Source organism: Dicentrarchus labrax, unplaced genomic scaffold (assembly GCF_905237075.1).
Source record: "Dicentrarchus labrax unplaced genomic scaffold, dlabrax2021, whole genome shotgun sequence".
Taxonomy (NCBI): Eukaryota; Metazoa; Chordata; class Actinopteri; family Moronidae; genus Dicentrarchus; species Dicentrarchus labrax.
This window is the reverse complement of record NW_026136721.1, coordinates 11162529-11181731: the sequence shown is the minus strand read 5'-3', so window position 1 is coordinate 11181731 and position 19203 is coordinate 11162529. Positions and strand designations below refer to the sequence as shown.

General features: G+C 42.6%; 1 protein-coding gene and 1 long non-coding RNA gene across 2 annotated transcripts; both read right to left on the bottom strand.

Moving 5' to 3' along the window:
- Positions 1-5488: 5488 nt before the first annotated feature.
- On the bottom strand, positions 5489-8526 carry LOC127355015 (uncharacterized). The gene is made up of 3 exons (XR_007881657.1): positions 8423-8526; positions 7593-8279; positions 5489-6640 (listed from the first exon to the last, which is right to left on the bottom strand). It is a non-coding gene; the product is annotated as an uncharacterized LOC127355015 (long non-coding RNA).
- Positions 8527-11867: 3341 nt separating this feature from the next.
- rtn4rl2a (reticulon 4 receptor-like 2 a) lies at positions 11868-15986 on the bottom strand. The gene is made up of 4 exons (XM_051385600.1): positions 15802-15986; positions 14929-15155; positions 14576-14809; positions 11868-14405 (listed from the first exon to the last, which is right to left on the bottom strand). Exons 1-4 carry the CDS (start codon positions 15857-15859, stop codon positions 13545-13547), a joined length of 1380 nt encoding a protein of 459 aa, XP_051241560.1. The 5' UTR covers positions 15860-15986; the 3' UTR covers positions 11868-13544.
- Between the last annotated feature and the right edge of the window lie 3217 nt (positions 15987-19203).

Genomic DNA, 19203 nt, shown 5'->3' with positions numbered 1-19203 from the left:
CCTACACACACTCGCTTCATTTTCATCTCTCATTCTCTCGCAATATACATACTACGAGCACCTTCTGCCTCCCACTCACTAACACTCACTTTCCTATGATATGATTAGTATCATCTCTATCAGTTATTCTAATTTATTTAACACTCTTGCTCTGTACTGTAATCTCCTTACCATTTATGAAAATTAAATATTATAAAATATATTTAAAATCTATAGATATGACAGTCTTTCTCAGTTTTGAAGTAACAAAAATATTGTCCTATGTTAATTATCTTGTACTATAAATTAGCTAATTATTTATCATCTGCTGTATATATTGATCAAAGGCTAGAAGTTTTGAGTGCTAGCTAACTGGCCTCAGGATAGCATTGTTAAAGGTCAATCGTTTGATATTTGGGGAAATGCGCTTATACACTTTCTTGTCCAGAATTTAATAATGGGGGGACACTGTGGTCGTCCTCTAATTGGAAGGTTGTTGGTTCGATCCCTGGCTCCTCCTACCACATGTTGAAGTATCCTTGAGCAAAATACTGAACCCCAAATTGCTCCGGATGTCCATCAGTGTGTGAATGAGTACGTTTCTGTTCGATGTTTGCCATCGCTATGTGAGGGCGAACATCGAACATGTAGTGTAAAATCGGTTAGAATGGTCGGAAGACTAGAAAGGCGCTTTACCAGATACTGGAAATTAGCTTAGATTAGTTGTTACTGGGACTGGAAGCAGCTGGGAAGGCATGCGGCTAGACTATCTCTCTTCAACTTTCTCTTTAATTTTTATTGGTTACATTTCTGTTTGAGTTGAATTAAAAAAAAGAGATACAATGTGTTTATCATTACGCTTTACGAGACAATTTTTTTTTGAAGTTTGAAGAAAGCATTTGCTAAATGCCTCGAGGCTGTAGCTGCATATTTAATGCTCAGCCATTGCAGTGGTGTCAATCTTCTAACGTAACTCTCTGCAAGAAAGTGAATACACGTATTTTGCAAAATGATACCTGATTCTTTTGAAGCCCAGCTAAAATGTCTTTTTCAGCTGGGCATACTGCGGACTGCCCTTTTGATAGCTGAGGTCATTCAAGCCTTGGCTGTTTCATGACGCAGCCACAAAATCTCAGTCTAAACTTTGATATTACTGGTAGCACCTGGGATTCAGATTCAGACAGAGTTTCCTGTCAGTTAGTCGTTACATCATCAAGTAGTCCTTGCCAGAAAAAATATTTGCTGCTTTTCATCTTCTGCTTATTGATTCCAAAGTCAGACTGATTCTCAGAACCACGAGAGTTTCACATAAGTCTGTTATGTCATTTAAGCCTCTGCCTGATTAGCCACACTTTCATCCATATCTGGTGATCCCCCAGACACATTTAGATATTTTTTCTTGTTTGTTTATCCTAGTGTTGCAGTGGCATGAGTGATAGCTTGTTTTTAACCTAATTTAGCTGGTGACTCAGGAAACTCAAAAGGCACCCACAGCTAAAGCCATTATACGAGACACATTTTCTTTATGCATTAAAATTTGAACCATGCAAACTGTGAACTGCCATCTATAAAACCTTCCCACAGAGAATGTAAATACACCATAATTTATATGGGCAACCCACACCTTTGAAAGAGGACATTAAACAATTTTGGAGCAGTTTGTCAAAACTCATAAAAAGGTGCAGTACCCTGCAGGTCCAGACCATCCCAGACGTGTTTGGCCATTTAAGGGATATTGGAGGCTTTTCAGCAGAGACCACACTGCTGGAATTATACAGTTATGTGGGAAAATGCTATTGTTTAAGTGTCTGTATGATCAAACTCCCAAAAAAATTCTAAAAGCAGCCGTATTCCAGAGGGATTCAGGAGGTAGTGAACTCCGCTGTCGTTTATTCTAATTCCTCTGCTCTGACTGGAAAGGAGAAGAGAGAACTGGACGAGAGCCAGGAACACAGCTTCTTCAGAGTAGCAGCAGATCTCTCACTTACTCTGTAGGGAAACAACTGTCCTTGTTAATGTTTGTTAGTGAGCGCTGCACTGAGTCAAATCCCAGGCAGCTCAGGCTGTTCAGTTAGTGCTGAGTGGGCTACAGTGTGGAGGCCTCTGTCCTGGTCCGTCATTTCCCTGTTCCCCCACCATGCCTCGGGTCAAGTTGTGTTTGCTGATGCTACTCCTGCTTCCTGGTGAGCATTAGTCACCCTCAAACAGTCTACAGTGATCAGAAAGTAATACACAGTGCTATCTTTTGATTGTTTTAACCCTAGCACATTGGATTAGACAATATCAATGAGGTTAAAGGGGTTACTTTAACCTTGAAGGATGTTTGAATTGCTTCAGAAACCCTCTTCCCCCACACCTTTCTGACGTCAGACTAGGGGGGCCATAGCTGACCATTTCTGTAACTTTCCTTAACCAGCAAATTCTCATCCACTTCTTGCCAGCATTGGTCAGGTGTGAAGTGATGAGAAATGAGCGAGGGTTTGAACTTCTCTCTCTTGTCTATTTCTTTCTCTTTTCATGTGACAATCAAGTGCAACACTGTGAATGATTTTGTCTGATAACGTGCGCCATTATCCCCGTATTTAAAAGATATTGCGTCTCCTCCTTTATGATGGCTAGCTTTTCACCCTTCCAGTGTGGCAACCAACATGGTCAGAAAACACGTTTTACAAATCTACCCTGATCAAGCATAAACTGAGTAAAAGTGAAAAGCCAGTCATCATAACAGGGGGTGGAGGTGTTTGAGCATGTTGTTTATATTCAGGAACACAGGAATGGTCAGACACAGCCCTACCAATCTGATTTCAGAAAGGTGTGGGAGTGGGGTTTTACTCTTCGTCAAGCCAACAAAGATTTCTGAAGAAGCATACTGACGCCTTAAAGGACCAGTGTGTAGGATTTAGTTGCATCTGGTGGTAGAGCCACCTTGATTTGTCCATTCTGGGCTACTGTAGAAATGGTTCAACATGGCAGAATCTATATAAGAGGACCCACTCCCATTGTCAATAAAAAAAAACTAATTCTAAGGTAATAGAAACACAATGATTCCTGACACACTAATTAGTAGACTGAATATAATAACCCATAGATTCTTCTAAATGATACATACTGGACCTTTGTCGTCTATTACTTATACTGTATGCTCAGACTAACTTACCTTGGTTGGCCCCACTGGCTTCATAGACAGCCCAGTCTAACCTGACCGTGCCAGATGGTTTGTACATTTTACACAGAACCATCTGGGAAGTCGTTGTTGGAAACTGTTAGGAAAAGGACAGGCACATTAAAAAAATACTCAAGAGGTGAATACATCTTTTCCACTGAGAAAAGCCTTTCAATGAAGAAATACTCTTTTGGATATTACTGATTCTAGAAGCATTGTATTTTAACAAACAGCTGCCAGGACTTCCTCAAAGGATGCTGATTGGTTACGAAATCCTCTGATTTCCTTTATCCTTTTCTCCAGATAATGCGGTCCATTAGCACCTCCAGTTGACGTTGTTGACACCTGGCCAAGTTCATGTAGCTAACATCAATCGATGTGGGATAAAGATTTATCAAATAACCTTTTCAAGAGACCCGTCTTCCTTATTCTGTTGCAATGCAGGATTTAAAAAAATACTTTAAGAATGGCTTTGCATATGTTTTATGAGGAAGGAGATACAAAACAATGAAAAATGTATTGCCTCTGATATATTCTGACTGAACTCAGTGCCATGCACATTTTGGGGTGCAGGGAACCTGCCAGTGCCATGCCCAGTATCACTGATGGTGAGTGTGGTTGGTTGTGAAAAATTTTCTTTGTTGCACATGTAGGGGACCATGATGTCACAGGGTCCTGGAGTGTCCTACTACATCACTGCAGCAAGGTTGAACCATTGAAGTCAGCAAAAACAAGATTTCCAAAGGGGGTTAATTTATTCTTTAAGACAAGAAATAAAGAAAGAAAAACAATATAGACATATAAATAGGATTCTTTTTAAATAATTTAAAAAGAAACACTAATACGCTATAATAAAATATAATAGGATAAAATGCTCCATGGTGAGAACCATATTAAGAATGTATCAAGTTTAAATTTTGTGGTAAAGTGTCCTTCTGATTTTAAGTCGTTGGAAATGTATTTGGTTATTTGGAGAGAAAAGGCCTACAAATTACTGTATGAGCACCACAAATTGTTTGTAATCACAAATCATTTGATGGACCTCAACAGTTTAAAGCACCTCTTGCGATTTTTTTAGAAATACAACCTGTCCATTCAGTAGAATCAAGAAAAAATTAATTAAAAAATGAGTGTAAATGACTGTTGACTGAGGTGCCACCTCAGAGACACAGCTAGTCATCACCGGTAGAACAGAACGTACTCGAGGATGACAGAGAGGAGGCAGAGAAGAAGAAAAGACGAGAGAGAACAGGGTGAGAAAGATGAGAGAGTTGGAAAGAGAAAGAGACAAAGAGGTGGGAAGATATTGGGATGAACACAAAGTTTCATTCTGTGCTGCAGGAAAGATGAGAGAGAGGAGTGATTAGGAGAAAACAGGTGGAGAGGCTCCATGTGAGTCCAAAAAACTTGGACTTGAAAACAGTAAGAAAGAAGGGGGCAGCGATGCGCAGAGGGCCGGCTTCACAGAGTCATTTTGCTTAAAGCTTGTGACAGTTTTAATCAGCGAGGCAAGGAGGGAAACTAGGACACCGAGGAGTGGGAACTGTGGGTAGGAGGACTAATTTATTGGTGCTGTATCATGATTATATGAGATAGAGAGATCAGACATGCCCACCCCCTTAGTTTCCAGAAATATTTTCTCTGAGCTTTTTAGCCTGTGGCAGTTATTAACATTAGCCAAAAGAATTTACTGTGGGACCAACCACTGCTTCCTCAAGACCATAAAATATATGCACAGTTCAAATTATTTATCGTTCAGAAGTTTTTAAGTTTTTCATATGACAGGCAACCTCAGGTGTGCCCATGACGTCAGCTGCTAGTTATATTACCTTATGCCGTACCTGCGAAGGCATTGTGCATAGGCTCTGTAGTTGCACCGTAGGCTTGTGCGCATCTCATCAAAAATTTAACCACACACAGTGCCAGAAATGGGCCTGTACTCACCCGTACTAAGTACCGGAACTTCAGATTTTTGTCCACGAGTACCCTTACTTCTTGTTGCGTACAGTCACTTCTTATGTGCATGGCCGTACCCACCACTGAAGTTTTTTTTCATTAAAAAAAATGCTTCAAAGATATTGTATATTGTCAATATATATTACGTACATGCTCATCTGATCACCGTCATCACTTGTGTGTGTATTGTGGGTGGTGAAGTGCAAGGTCTTTCTTTATGTTATGTCACCAACTTGAAGAGACGGACTGGACAGGAAACTGAATCATTGAAAAGCTTGAACAAGTAACATACGTAACAATGTATTTTACCAATGGACTACTTGTAGTTTCACACATTTCATATTTCTATAATTTAAATCCAAAATGATGCAAACTCAAACATAAAGAAAATGTGATTTCAATTCAATTCAATTTTATTTGTATAGCGCCAATTCATAACAGAAGTTACCTCAGGACACTTTTCAAATAGAGCAGGTCTAGACCGAACTCTTTAAAACATTAATTACAGAGACCCAACTGTACCACCATGAGCAAGCACTTGGCGACAAGGGCAAGGAAAAACTGCCTGTTAAAAGGCAGAAGCCTAGGACAGATCCTCCGGCTCTAGGTGGGTGGTCGTCTGTCTCGACCAGTTGGGGTGAGAGAGAGAGAGAGAGAGAGGCAGAGAGAGAGAGAGAGACAGACAGACAGACAGACAGGTGCACAGCAACAACAGTATTGGCAATGGCAATCTAGCAGGACCATGGCAGGAGGCTCCACCAGGATCGATAAGAACCTGCAAGACTTGATTTATCTGCACTGTATTCCTATACTACATTCAAGTGCCAAATGGCGGCTTGGTAAAATCCCCAAACAATGAATATAAGACAGAGCAATAAATTCATATTCATCCGTCCTTTTACCTACGTGTTTGAACTATTAGGAATGTAAAGTATGTCAATATTAGACCAATAATGAACACTGATACATTTATTGCATGTACATAATTATTATATACCTACAAACTGGAAAAAAATGGGAAGTGAAAAAAGGGAAAGAAAAAAAGAAACAGTAAAAATGTTCCACAAGATTGCTCAGACTATGGTCACTTCCTAAATAAAAGAGGAAGAGTTACCAGATTTCATCCTTAAACAGAATAAAGTTTTTCTGTAAGCATTTCTAATTTTTTCCATTAATGTGACATTTCAGATTTGTTATTTGTTGCGTTTTGCCGTCCCCAGTTGTAATACTACTGTCGTAAAAATGGCCAGCTGTACATGTGCATTTGATTATGATTACATTACTAATTATCAAAAAATTTCGAGTCTGCAACTTTTCTAACACAGCCAAACATGAAGCGGGTGAAAAAACACAAGACATAGCAAGCCAGCTAATATTACTGAGAAAGCCAGCTCACAGTCTGTCTGCTGCCTTTTATTTCACAAACTAAAAGACAGTCCGAGAATTACCAACAGCTTCTCTCTCCTTTTCTCTACTCAGCTTCATCCGTTGTCCTCCTAGGTCTCTCGCCCAGCTCCAGTTCTGGAGGTCCAGATCAGGAAACTATGTAAAGAGTTAAGGCGGAGGAGCCGATGGTCATCAGAGGGAAAACCAGAAAACCCTTTCTCCATAAAATATGATCCAGTTTCACCAAAATTAGTGACATAGTTGGTGGTGTGTGACTTAGTGCTGTAAAACATTACGCACTTGCTCCAGAGCATAATGGTACATAGTGCTGGAATAGGCGTAATACTCAGAGACCTGAACAACCTGTAGGGCTTGAAACTGGCTTACAACTTGTTTATGAAGACTTGTGAGTTGACATGGACTGCAGTTTTCTTGGAGATTAACCATGTAGTCAGTATACTCTAACCATATCCCACTTAATGTGAGTTCAGCGACTTTCATTTGAGGTGATAATTGAAAAGGGTTGGAAAGAATTCAGCAAAGTGTGAAAAGAGTTTTGCGATGAAAAACGGGAGAGGAGGAGGAAAGGGCAGACACAGCAGGTGCTAACTACATTGTTGTCATGACCCACAATGACAGCAAAGTGTTCTCTCTGTTCTCTCTTCTGTTCTCATCCTCCTCCTTGTTACCCTTTGCGTTCAGCCCTTCTGTTCCCCCCCCTTTGCGTCCAGCCCTTCTGTTCCCCCCCATTCTCTATTATCTCACTTTAAATGACAACCTGACAGATGATGTCAGAGTCCATCTGAGACATCTGTATGCGAGGGTCTCCGTCTGTTTACTGTGTGTTTGTGCTGGTACATATTTGCATATGCGTGTGTTTGGTACACTCAATGTTTTACTTGCGTACATCAATATTTCTGTGAAAGGGTAAAATTTTTTTAAAATACATCTGCAAGGGGAACAGGATCACAGCACAGTTCATGACGCACTTGTCTCCTGAGAAACATTAAAATACACACTGAAATGCAAACGCCTATGTCTCAAAAACATGCAGATATTTTGAGGCCACCTGGGTGCGAAAATGCTGTTTATGCACGTAAGAGTGTACCTTTTGTCTGCATCTTTGTGGGTGTGCGTGTGTGCAGGCATGCATTTGCGTGGTTCCCGCTTGTGTGATGCGATGAGGAACGTCTGTCTCCCAGTGGGCCTCTCTCAAGGCGTACCAGCATGCCGAGAGCTGCCAACGAGGGTGCGTTCGCACGTGTGTGCGTGCACACTTAAGCCTTCCAAATGTTCTCGGCTGTGAAGGGATCCAAGTACATGACTCAAGCATCACACCTCTTCTGTTGCTATCTTTCTGTCTCACTCTCTTTCACACAAATTCTCATTTTCATCTCATTCTGTCAACAGCAAGGTCCGTTTTCCACCCCATATTGGCGTCAGTGACTTTTCACCTTTTTCTGTCTTTTTGTTGCGCATAAACACACACACACACACACACACACACACATTGAGCAGGCTGTGCTCAATATCTATTTGCACAGGAGGTCTGTTTTGTATTGTCTGAGCATCTATAGTAGGTGGCATAACGTCACTCACCTCTGACTCAGATATTACCATAGAGATGTAAAAAGTGTTGCCTTTAATGTAAGCACATTTCCAAGCATAACTTAGAGATGAAATAACATACATTGCACCAACAACAGCAGCGTTACATGGCTGCACACAACATCAAAAGTCTCTGACTTCTGTTCTCATGTCTTTGATATGGAAAATATTCAGATACCCACTGGCTCTGAGGAAGAACAAAAGGACAAAAATGACATAAACAACAGAATAATGTGAATAATTTAAAGAGGAAAACATAAAAGTGAACAGTAAACAGTATTTCAGAGCATAGACCAAATATAGTCACAGCTCCAGATTGAACAGACTCACCGACAATGGGAGGATAGAAGTGACACACTTCTAGTTAACCCTGTGAATGAGTGTGAGAAAATCCATGAATCAGAGGAGCTTTTCTGCTCAAGCTGGAGGTCACATGTTAGAAAGAAAAGGGGAATGACAAAGTGTAGCGATATAAGGAGCAGAGGATATGACGTCAAGGGCACATGGGGGACATGAAAGTGCAGAGACCTGGCGACAAAAAGTGAAAGAGATATCAGATTTGTTATATAGGAGTCTGAAAGGATGAACAACATGCAAATTGCGTATGTGCATGAGAAAGTGAGAAATTGTTTGCATCTTTGTGAATATGTGTTTGTGTATGTTGGGGGGGAGTAAGCGAGAGGGATGGGGGCCCAGCAGGTAGATGCAAGTTGTGACAAAGTAGTGACGCACTTGAAGAAGCTCACAGCAACCCTCCCCATCTCGGTTTTGCTCCCTCTCTTCTCATGAATAAACTGGGAGTCATTAATATTCATCTATTCAACATACTGTAGCTTCCACAGACACATTCCCGCCTCCAACTGTGTCTTATGGTTGAGTGACATGGCCGTCCTCCAATCGAACCCACGCAGTTTGTATGTGCTCTGCGAAGAAGGTGCGTCATGGAATTTTTCTGCCACACAAAAGCTTGGAGACCAATGGGAAAGAGAAGTATGTCTGATGTGCATGTTGCATCCTTATATAGGCATGACGAGCTGTGATTCCAGCAGGAGAGCTCCATGCCACACTGTGTGATCTGTGTGTGTGTGTGTGTTTGCAGTGTGAGTCTGTGACTTTTGTATGTAACAGCTTTCTGTTTGCTCAGGATAAAGTCTGGTACAGTTGAAATGTGCGTATAAGAAATGATTTGGTCCCATAATGGTTCATTTGGATCACAAAACATTTTCTTTTTCTCGATTTGTGCATTGCCTGCTGAACTGTGTATTGACAAAAAGTTTTAATCTTCTTTGCCTACCAAATAATTGTTTTTGTATATTTACCTGCGCGGCCAATAACTGATGCAAAGTTCCCATGACAACAACCAATCTAAAATGCTAACTGCTGCAAATGCACTTATAAATATCAGAAGTATTTCTAAAGAGGCAAAAGCAAACCATTTAGCTGCAGAACAGCTGGTAGTGCTGTTAAAGAGCTGTGGTAAATATGGACAGCTGTACATGTGCATTTGTTATGATTACATTACTTATGATCAAAAACTAGCGAGTCTGCCACTTTTCTAACAAACATCAAGCAAGTGCAACGATACAAGACATTGCAAGCCAGCTAATATCAGTAGTTTGCAAGCTGTCTGCAATTTACAAACCTCTCCAACGACTAAAAGTTACCGACAGCTTCTCCCTCCTTTTCACTCTACTTAGCTTCCTTTGTCGTCCTGTTAGGTCTCCTCGCCTCTGCCATTAGCTGTGTTCATTGAACCTGCCGAGCCCGGTTACATTGCCTGCTCACCCAGCTCCAGTTCTGGCATAACGCCAGCATCAGCAACCCCCCGATCCCATCCAAGGCCTGATAAGTTCTTTCACGCTTTGGATCCTGCGAGCAGTCTAAACACCAACACTCCCCTGATGGTCTGAGCACCTAGTCCTGGAAAGTACGGCTGAGCTAACTAGCTAACAGCAGCTACATTTTGCAGCAGTTACTTTACTGTACATCAGTAAACTCTGGTGGACATTAGAGTGAAAACCAGAAAACATTTCTTCCATAAAATATCAGTTTCACCAAAAATCAGTGACATGGTTGGAGGTTTGTAGCTACTCCTGTAAAGCTCTTTCTATTATTACTGTTCTTACAATGCAGTTCAACTGTAACTTTAGAAAATACCCACTTGACCTGACAACCCCAGACTGCTGAAGCATTACATTAACTACAGCTGAACTTCTGAATGAATTTCTGAATGAAGACAGAAGATTTTTGTCCTTCATGACTTAAATTGGAATCACATTCAGAAGGGCTCTCTTGATTGCCAGTATCAACAGGAGAAATGATCACAGCAACCAATAACCACTGCAATGTACAAATGAGCATATGAATACGTAACAAATGTGAACCTAACCTTTATAGGTTTAGGTTTAGTTAGAACAGATAACCACATGTCCACAACAGGTTGGGGTATATATGATGTGTTAATATGTGATAATATCACCACATCAAAATAATTGTTTTAATTTAAAAATTGAAAAATCATCCTAACAGTAATTGTATATCCACTGGTGATCAACAATGCTAATAATTATTATTGAGTACTATTATTGTTTGTCTTGTCTCTTTTTTGATTCATGCTGTCAGAATAGTGCAAGAGCATGTGTTGTCAATGATGTCATTTGAGCATTGTAGTGCATAGAGTAGTAATGAAGTTCTTAGTAATGAGGTTTACACTGCTGTGTTTTTATGTCCATGCTTCCTGTTCTCTGTCTGTCTCTGCTGAATGGTTGCACAGTTGAGGGAGCTGGACAACTGCCTGGAGGACTTACACAATGGCAAGTGTGTCTGTGTTCACGTGTGTATCTGGAGGTGTGTGTGTGTACGTTCGCTTTGATAGCTTTGGGTGTTTGACTGGACAATAGCCAAGACATAGAATGAAACGCCCACACAGAAACATTTTGTTAAAACAAGTATGAATTTATTCTTTCTTTATGCTGCATCTTTCAACAACATCTTTTTTTCTTTTACAGTAAAAATAAATAACAAATAAGCCAATCTGTCATATAGAATTATTATTTCATTCTCAGATACAAAACACAGAATGTGCACACTGACAAACAGGACAAGGAAACTGGGGGAAATGGTATAACTGGCACTTTGGTCGTCTGACAGTGACCTCACTGTCATGGCCACTGAAGAGCACCCAGGCTCAGTTTGACCTCCTCCAGGAGACTCAATAAGAGACTAAACAGCGACACACCGAATATTTCACAAAATCATTCTTCTTATAATCAAGAGCTCCATTCACAAAAAAATTGGAAGAGGCAGTCGTTTTTCTGTAACTCTCACAACCAGATGAAACGAAGATTGTGTGAGGTTTTTCTCCTTTGAAGGCTGACTGGCTTTGTGAGTGCATCTCTGTGCATGTGTGTGCGTACCTTTCTAACATTACCTCCTACTCTTTCACTCCCACAACATCTTGGCCTTGCCCTCGTCACCTCTATTGAAGCTACTAGGACCATCACCTTCCGGTCTTCCTCTGCCCTTGAGGGATGGAGAGAGCTTTAGGAAAACAGTGGGCAAATTAAATTAAAGAAGAAAAGGAGTTGCTATACATCCGCACACCTACAGACTTGTTTTGAAGAGGGAGGAATGAAAAAATACTGCTGAAGGAGAAGTGGATGCCTATATATGGTAACTTCCTTCCTTCTCCCTTTTTTTCGCACTACTTCTGCTGCTCCCTCAGAACATTTCTTCTCTGTACTTTTGCAGTCTCAGCATTACCAATTCTCACAGACATCCAAGCCCACTCCTCTATCACCCTACATCATCTTCATTAGTCTGTCTGCACGTCAGTGTGTCAGTCTTAATTTGTCTCCGGCTCCATCAGTCACCAGACTCCCTCATTGCTCTCTTGGTGTATTTACAAATCAGCCAATTTGCACCTCGTCCGTCCATCTGGCATCGCCCACCGATGATTCAGTGGAGTGACAAACCTACTGACGTATTTGCCTTTTGCAGCAGTGCCAGCTTGTGAATCCATTCATTCCTCATTTATCCACACACACACACGGACAGATGCCCATCACAGCCAGAGCCATTTTGAGCCGCCTATAGCTGTGACATCAGGCCCATGTGGTCAGTCCCTTTGGTCCACTTTAGTCAGATTAAGTCAAACAGCAGCAATCTGCTACTCTTTGGATTTTTGTTTTTAGTTGTTTTGTTCCATATTTGTTGTTTCTTTTTCTTTTTCTTTCAACACAAAAATTTGTGCATCTTAGATCCCTTAGAAATTATGCAAATATTGCCCCAAAGAAAAGTATGATAGACAGAATGATTCAGGAAATATTCGGTATATCTTTTTTATATAAGATCTTCATTTGCATCCAAGTCAACAATCTTTATACATTATATCAATATGTCACAGAAAGACATCCAAAAACCAAAATCTCTGGCTTCCTGACAGGAAGCATTCTTTCCCTGTGTGGTTGTCGCAAACGACACCATATCTACAGAGAATGATGGATGAGCTGGATGGATGGAACAACTACTGATGAGTGGATTTATTACTTTTCTCCTGCATGTTTCTGCTTCTACCGCCAGCACTGTCTCGCATAGTGTCTCACCGCTTCTCCTCCTATTGCTGCATGAACACTGTCCCCGTCCTCCCTCCTTTCTTCTCTTCCTCTTTCTAATCCTGCGTCTTTAAAACGTTCCCCGCCCCTCCTCTCCCTGCCATTTTTCTTGTCACCCTTCCTTCTTGGCTAACGTGCTTGCATTCCCTTCTCTGTCTTTTCCCTTCCTCCCACCTTCACAGTATATTTCTCTCTCTTAACTCTCTCTTAGTAAACTCTCAGTCTCACTGTGCATTGTGCTCTGTTCCATAGAAGCACTAGCCTGCAAATTATTTCCATGATCGAGATGAAAGTGATTGTGCTGGAACACAGAGAAGAGTTTGAACACTCACAAAAATACATACCTATTTACATGACACTTTAAGTGGTTACAGTATTATCATTACTGTGCACTGATTCTAACAGTAACTGTAGTATCCGTAGCAGCCAGTTAATTGGATGCACAAATAGCACTAGTAGTTTTAACTAAGTTGAGGTGACAAAATTGACAACATCATTCACAACTGCTATCAAATCGCACTGATATTGATGATGGCCTCAGCCCTCGTAGCCCTGATTGCAGGGAATCATGACATCATACAGGTGAGACACAGAAAGCCACACCTGTAGAGTATTGTAGATATATATTACCTTAGCTAAAGAACTCTTAGCAGCCCTGAAAGGTGTTAAGCCCTGTGGTGGTAGATTCAGAATCTAACCGTCCCCCTATCTCCCTCGCTGTGCCTTGAGGATTGGCTTACAGCAAAGCGGGCAAAGGGGGTGTAGAAAGTCTAACAGGGAGCCTCACAGCCTATAAAACAGGCTGGAAGGGGAAAGGGATATGGTACTAAGAGTCAGATTCAGCCAAATAGCAGGTGAAGGTTGAGGCAGAGGCTGAAAACAGAAAGGGCTAGTAGTGAGAGGAAGGAGGGTGAGGAGGATGAGGGAGAGGAGGAAGATGGTGGCATGTCGAACTCAGGCGGACATTCAAGCTCGAAGCATCGCAGGGTGACACCTGAGTCCTCGTTGCCGTAGTTTGCCCAGTACTCTTCTGCATCGAGTTTAGGCAGTGCCAGCTCTTCCTCCCCCAGCTCATACTTGACTACTGATGTGGTTGTGGATGGGCCTTTCCCGTACAAACCAGCCTTCACAGTTTCTGAAGCCTTCTCAAAGACACCTTTCGTGGACGATTGGGGCTTGTTCTTGTGGAACCACCAGCGGGTTTTGGTACTGAAGGTGGTGGTGGTGGAGCCAGCGATGGAGCCAGGGTCGGGCAGGGGGCAGAGGGCGAAGTCCATCTCACGAAGGAAGCGGAGGTCCTGGCCACGTCGGGTGGAAGGGGAGGCACAGATCACCTCGGATGAAGACACACGGGCCTCACGGAACCACTCCCACAGGGCGCGGGCCTCGCAGCCGCAGGACCAGGGGTTGGCGTTGAGGCGGAGGAACTCAATCCCCTGCGTGTCTCTCAGGGTCTGGCTGGGCAGCTCAGCCAGGGAGTTGTTGAAGAGGAAGAGCATGGTCAGGCGGCCGAGGTCACGAAAGGCCCGGCGGTTCACCTGCCTGATACGATTGTCGTGGAGGAGAAGACGGTCGAGGTTGACCAGGCCACGGAATACGTTCTCTGAAAGGGTGCGAATACGGTTGCCATGCAGGAAAAGCTGGCTCAGGTTGATGAGGTCAGAAAAGATGTCGTCCTGCAGGAAGTGAAGATTATTGTCCTGTGGAAGAAAAGAAAATAAGGGAAGAGGGTTTAGCATGATAAGAACAGACACACTGGGACTGGTAATAACTGGACATTTGTGATGCTGTGTGGGTGGTTGCATGGGTGTATGTGTGTGTGTATATCTGTGTGTCAGTTATCTGCATGTGTTTATATGTCTCCCCCTACCTGCAAATAGAGGAACTGCAGGCTGTAAAGCTTGTGGAAGATGTCATGGGGCAGGGCAGTGAGCCGGCAGCGGTGCATGTGGAGGCTCTGGAGCTTCTCTAGGCCGCGGAAGGCTCCCCCCTCCAGCCTGTGGAGGCTGGGGTTGTCTCCCAGGTCCAACTCCTCCAAGTCCCTCAGCTCACTGAAGGCCCCTGCCTCAATCCACGTGATGTTGTTGGAGAACAGCCACAGAACCTAATGCAAGAAAACCCAGGATTTGAACGGTGATTATTCTTCTTCACAATGGATATTACTTATCTTTAGATGTGAGAAACATGATAAAATAGAAGATTTCTATGGCGTTTTCTTCTTACCTGAGTCCCGAAGCCAAAAGAGCCAACTCTAAGCTCCGTGATCCGGTTGTTCTGGAGGAACACGCGCTGCGACTCATAGGGCACTCCGACGGGGACGGCGGTGAAGTTCTGCGCCTGGCAGCTCACAGTCATGGGCGTCGGGTAGCACACGCAAAGGTGCGGGCACGCCGATGCCGGACTTGGCTTGCCGAGGACCAGCCACACCACCAGCCAGAGGGAGAGGCCGCCTGGAAGAGAGGAGGGAGAGAGAGAGAGAGAGAGAGAGGTGAGCGGGAGCTGTCCGAGGTGCTGAAATCACCAGTTACCATACAGTACATTACATCAGCCTGCTGAGTCCTAACGGGTCAATATAATCTACAATATGCGCTGATTTTGTATTGCATGTTAAAACAGTATGTTTCTTTTGCTGTTTGCACGTTTGTAATCATATTTTATCAGGAAATACATCTAGAATAACTGGATAAACACCTCACAGCTATGTTTCAGTTGAAAGGGAAGTTTGCGCTCAGCACTACACTTTCAGCCAACCTTTACGCATTGCATGTTCACAAATGTGTTCAGTCAAAAGCAACTATTTCTTAGAGTTAATAAAAAGTTCTCATTATATTCCTTTACAAATTCTCAAATTTGACTATTACAAATCATAAAATAAGTTAATATCTGACAGAAAATATGAGTTTCCATTCCATCTTCTATCATCCATCCAAACATGTATGCATTTTTTCGATGTTACATTAAATATATCAAAGTAAATCAAGCGTTCTTAGAATAAAAACTTAGAAACTGTTGCACAAGTAATGAAAAGCAGCATTAGCTCTGTGTCTGCAGTGTCCACGGCGTATCCAAAACCAAAGAAGACAGAGAGAAACTTACTTTTGCAGTTGTGCATGATGGAGCATCGTCGGCTCCGAAAAATCGAAGAGGTTTCCATCCTGAACCAAAGCCCAAAGCGAGTTAGCCTAAGAAGTAAAGCCTGCTATCTCCGCTGATGCTCTGGTTCCCGAGTCGGAGCGACTGAGAGTGTGCCGGTTGATGGCTACCAGTGTCCCATATATACTCAACCATCCTGTATTGCCTACGGCAGTGGGCACCGTGGAATCTCCTACGTCACCGATCCCGGGTCATGAATGAGTGAGGGCGGCAAGAAACGGAAAGGGGAGGGGCCGACCGCAAGGGATTCTCTTGGAGAGTTTGTACGCGCGTAAAGACTGGTTGGAGACGTGCGCTCAGGCTCTGTGAGAGGAGGAGACTTCTTCGACGCACATTGGAAAGGGAGGGAGGGAGGGCGATAGAGTGAAAGTAGAAACAGTAAAGGGAGGGGGGGCGGGCAAGGCACGCTGCCCGGTAACGATGACTGGGCTTTGTGGAGGAGCGGAGGACGGGTAGGAGAAGAGCGCGCACAGCTCGTTTCCTGGCTGGCTCCTTCAGAGACCGTTATGGTCTGTTTCCGGCGCGCTGCGGGCCAGACAGAGAGACACAGAGAAAAGCTTGGATGGTTCTGTCTTAGGAAAGGAGGATGCCCCCGAATTATGATTCAGCCACATGAGAGAATTCTGTGCCAGAAGAGAGTCACTCAAAACAACCGTGATTGAGTAGTATTTGTTGTGGAGGTTAACTACGACATGCTCCAGTCATGCTGTTTGTACTTTAATTATAGCTCCTGACATAATTCTTTTGATGATGGAGATATGAAATGGCACTAAGTGGCTAAAAAAGGGAAGAGTGGTCAGATAGAAGTGTGTGTTTTTTGTCACTATTTATGGACATTTGGATCACTTTAAACTAAATCTGTGAAGTGAATTGGACTTTACTTTACATTACATTTATTTAGCTTATCCAAAGCAACATGTAATGTAATCCCTCTGAGGCCTTATTTCTCTGTTTCTATTGCACTAGTTCAAATATTGATAATTATGTTCATAAATTGGGGAAACGGGCTAGTAATGAGGCCAGAAAGCAGAAAGACAGCAAAACACAGCAGATGCCTTAATATGCATGCCACTTCAAGTCTGTTTTGCTGTGTGTCTGTGCCTCAAGCTGTCACTGCTTGTGTTGTAAGATAGCAAGATAGCATAAATTGTGACAATGATACAGTGTGATAAATAAAACTGTCACTTGCCTTCTCATTGATCAAATCAAATGTAACTTAAAGATGCAGTTTGCTGCTTTAATAAACCCCTTAATGCAATCCAACACAACATCCCTGTAATGTTAGCACTTTTGTGAAGCCTTTAATAGACTCTGAATGTTTATTCAATTAAAGGTTTAGTTTGTGCTTGGTGCTTGTAGAGGGTATTTGCTCTTCCATCAATATAAATGAGAATAGTAATTTCAGCTAACTCCATATTATTTGCAGGGCTGTTGCTCTGTATTGCATTACATCACCGGTGTTTCTATCTTAATGGTCGCAATGTTTTCTTCAATCATCCACCGACCATTTAGAAAATAAATGTCTCTGGCAGTAGTAGAGGAGGAAGGTATTGCTCTGCATAAACACACAAAAAAAAAAAAAACATCAGCTGCAACCAGAGATTACAGTTTAGCAAGGTAGAGGACCAGCATACCACAAAGAACCACACCACAGCCACAGTATACTGAAAATATGGAAAAGTGTAGAATGAGCTCTGAAACTAAGAGGCTGCAGTTATTTCAAGAGTCTTATGCAGGCTTTCAAGATAACATCGGTATTTAAGGTAGTCTTTGTTTTGTACTTGTTTGCTTTCTTGTTTCCTTTTCCTTAAGGTATGACTCAGTTTTACTTTAACTGATCAATGATTAGTTTGATCTAGTACTGTGTCTCTGTTATGTCCTTGCTTATGTTAAAGGAGCTGTATATTTAAATTAACTTAAGGGCATTTAGTTTGCGTGACTGACAGGAAATAATCTTCACAGTATCCACTGTGAGGTTCCAGCCATGTGAGCAGCACTAGAACAGGTCAGAGTCGGCCTTGGAGAATAAAATTATTTTCCATTTTTTTGTGTATCTGACATTGAAAATAAATGTAGATTTCTGCTCAGGCTGAGCGCCATGAGGAGGCAGACAACAGAAGCGCACCCAATCATAGTAACACACAGGTGGCACAACAGAGGAGTGTATGAGGGAAGAAACAGTCACACATAAGGGCGTATGCATGGCCACACACACGTACACACACATCGACACGCATACAGTACAGTACACACACACAGTTTGTATACAGAAGCTTCATTCTGCACAAAGCCAACTGAGCCACAGGCAATGATAAACAAATGAGTAATTGAGGGGATCCATTACACGGTGTGTGTGTTGTTGTTCCCTCACACCTCCTGATTTGTCCTTATCTGGACTTGTGGATGAGCTTCAGTGCCCACTGGCCATCCGGGACCAGCACCTCACAGGCCTCCCCTTCAAACACACCCACAATGTCAGCTGTGCAAGTGTGTGTGTGTCTGTAGATGTGTATTTGCATGCCTGCCTGCCGAGGCACAACTTTGTCTAAATGCCACCAGTCAGTGTCAGTCAATCCGTGTTGTGCCAGTCACCCACACAGCAGGTTTGTGGTACTGCGTAGGCACCATCTCCTCAATGAATGTGACGATTCCTACGTCGTGTTTGTGTAATCCCCGCACAGAAACAAACCGAGGCTTCCCTGGCCCACACCCACTCCGGCACATCTGCCAACCCGTCTCTCTGTCCATCTGTATGTCTGTCTTTATCTGTCCCTCTGCGTCCTGCTGTATCTCACTTTATCCACTCTCTGGCCGGCTTGGATCCACTGTTCATTTCCAACTGAGGAGTGCGTCACTGCACCTACCAGCTACAGTGTTGTTATTTTGCTCTCTGTGGTGGACACCCTGAAATAAACTGATTTCAATCGGCTGATTTGGATCAGCTAATTGAAAGTGCAATCAGTTTATTTCAGGGTGTCTCCCACCACATAGAGCAAGATAGCAGCATTTGCGCAGCCACAGACCGGAGGTGTAGCTACGCAATTCTGTCCTGCGTGACGTCAGCACCGTCACATTGATAGCAGGTCAGAGTGGATATTAGTAAGGCTGATCTTGTAGTAGAGGTGTGTCTGTTGCCAAGGTAACAACACATATTTCTCTCTTCTCTGGCTTGTGAAAATATTAAATATAAGTAATAATTTCCTGTTATTGAACTGCAGCCCTCTTTTGTACAATTCATGCTGGCCTTAAATACACTTAATTTGCTTCTCTTTATTAACATCCTGGAGTGTTATTGATTTAAAGGGGACCTTCTGATTTATGCTGTCATTTATTTTAGAGTTGAGG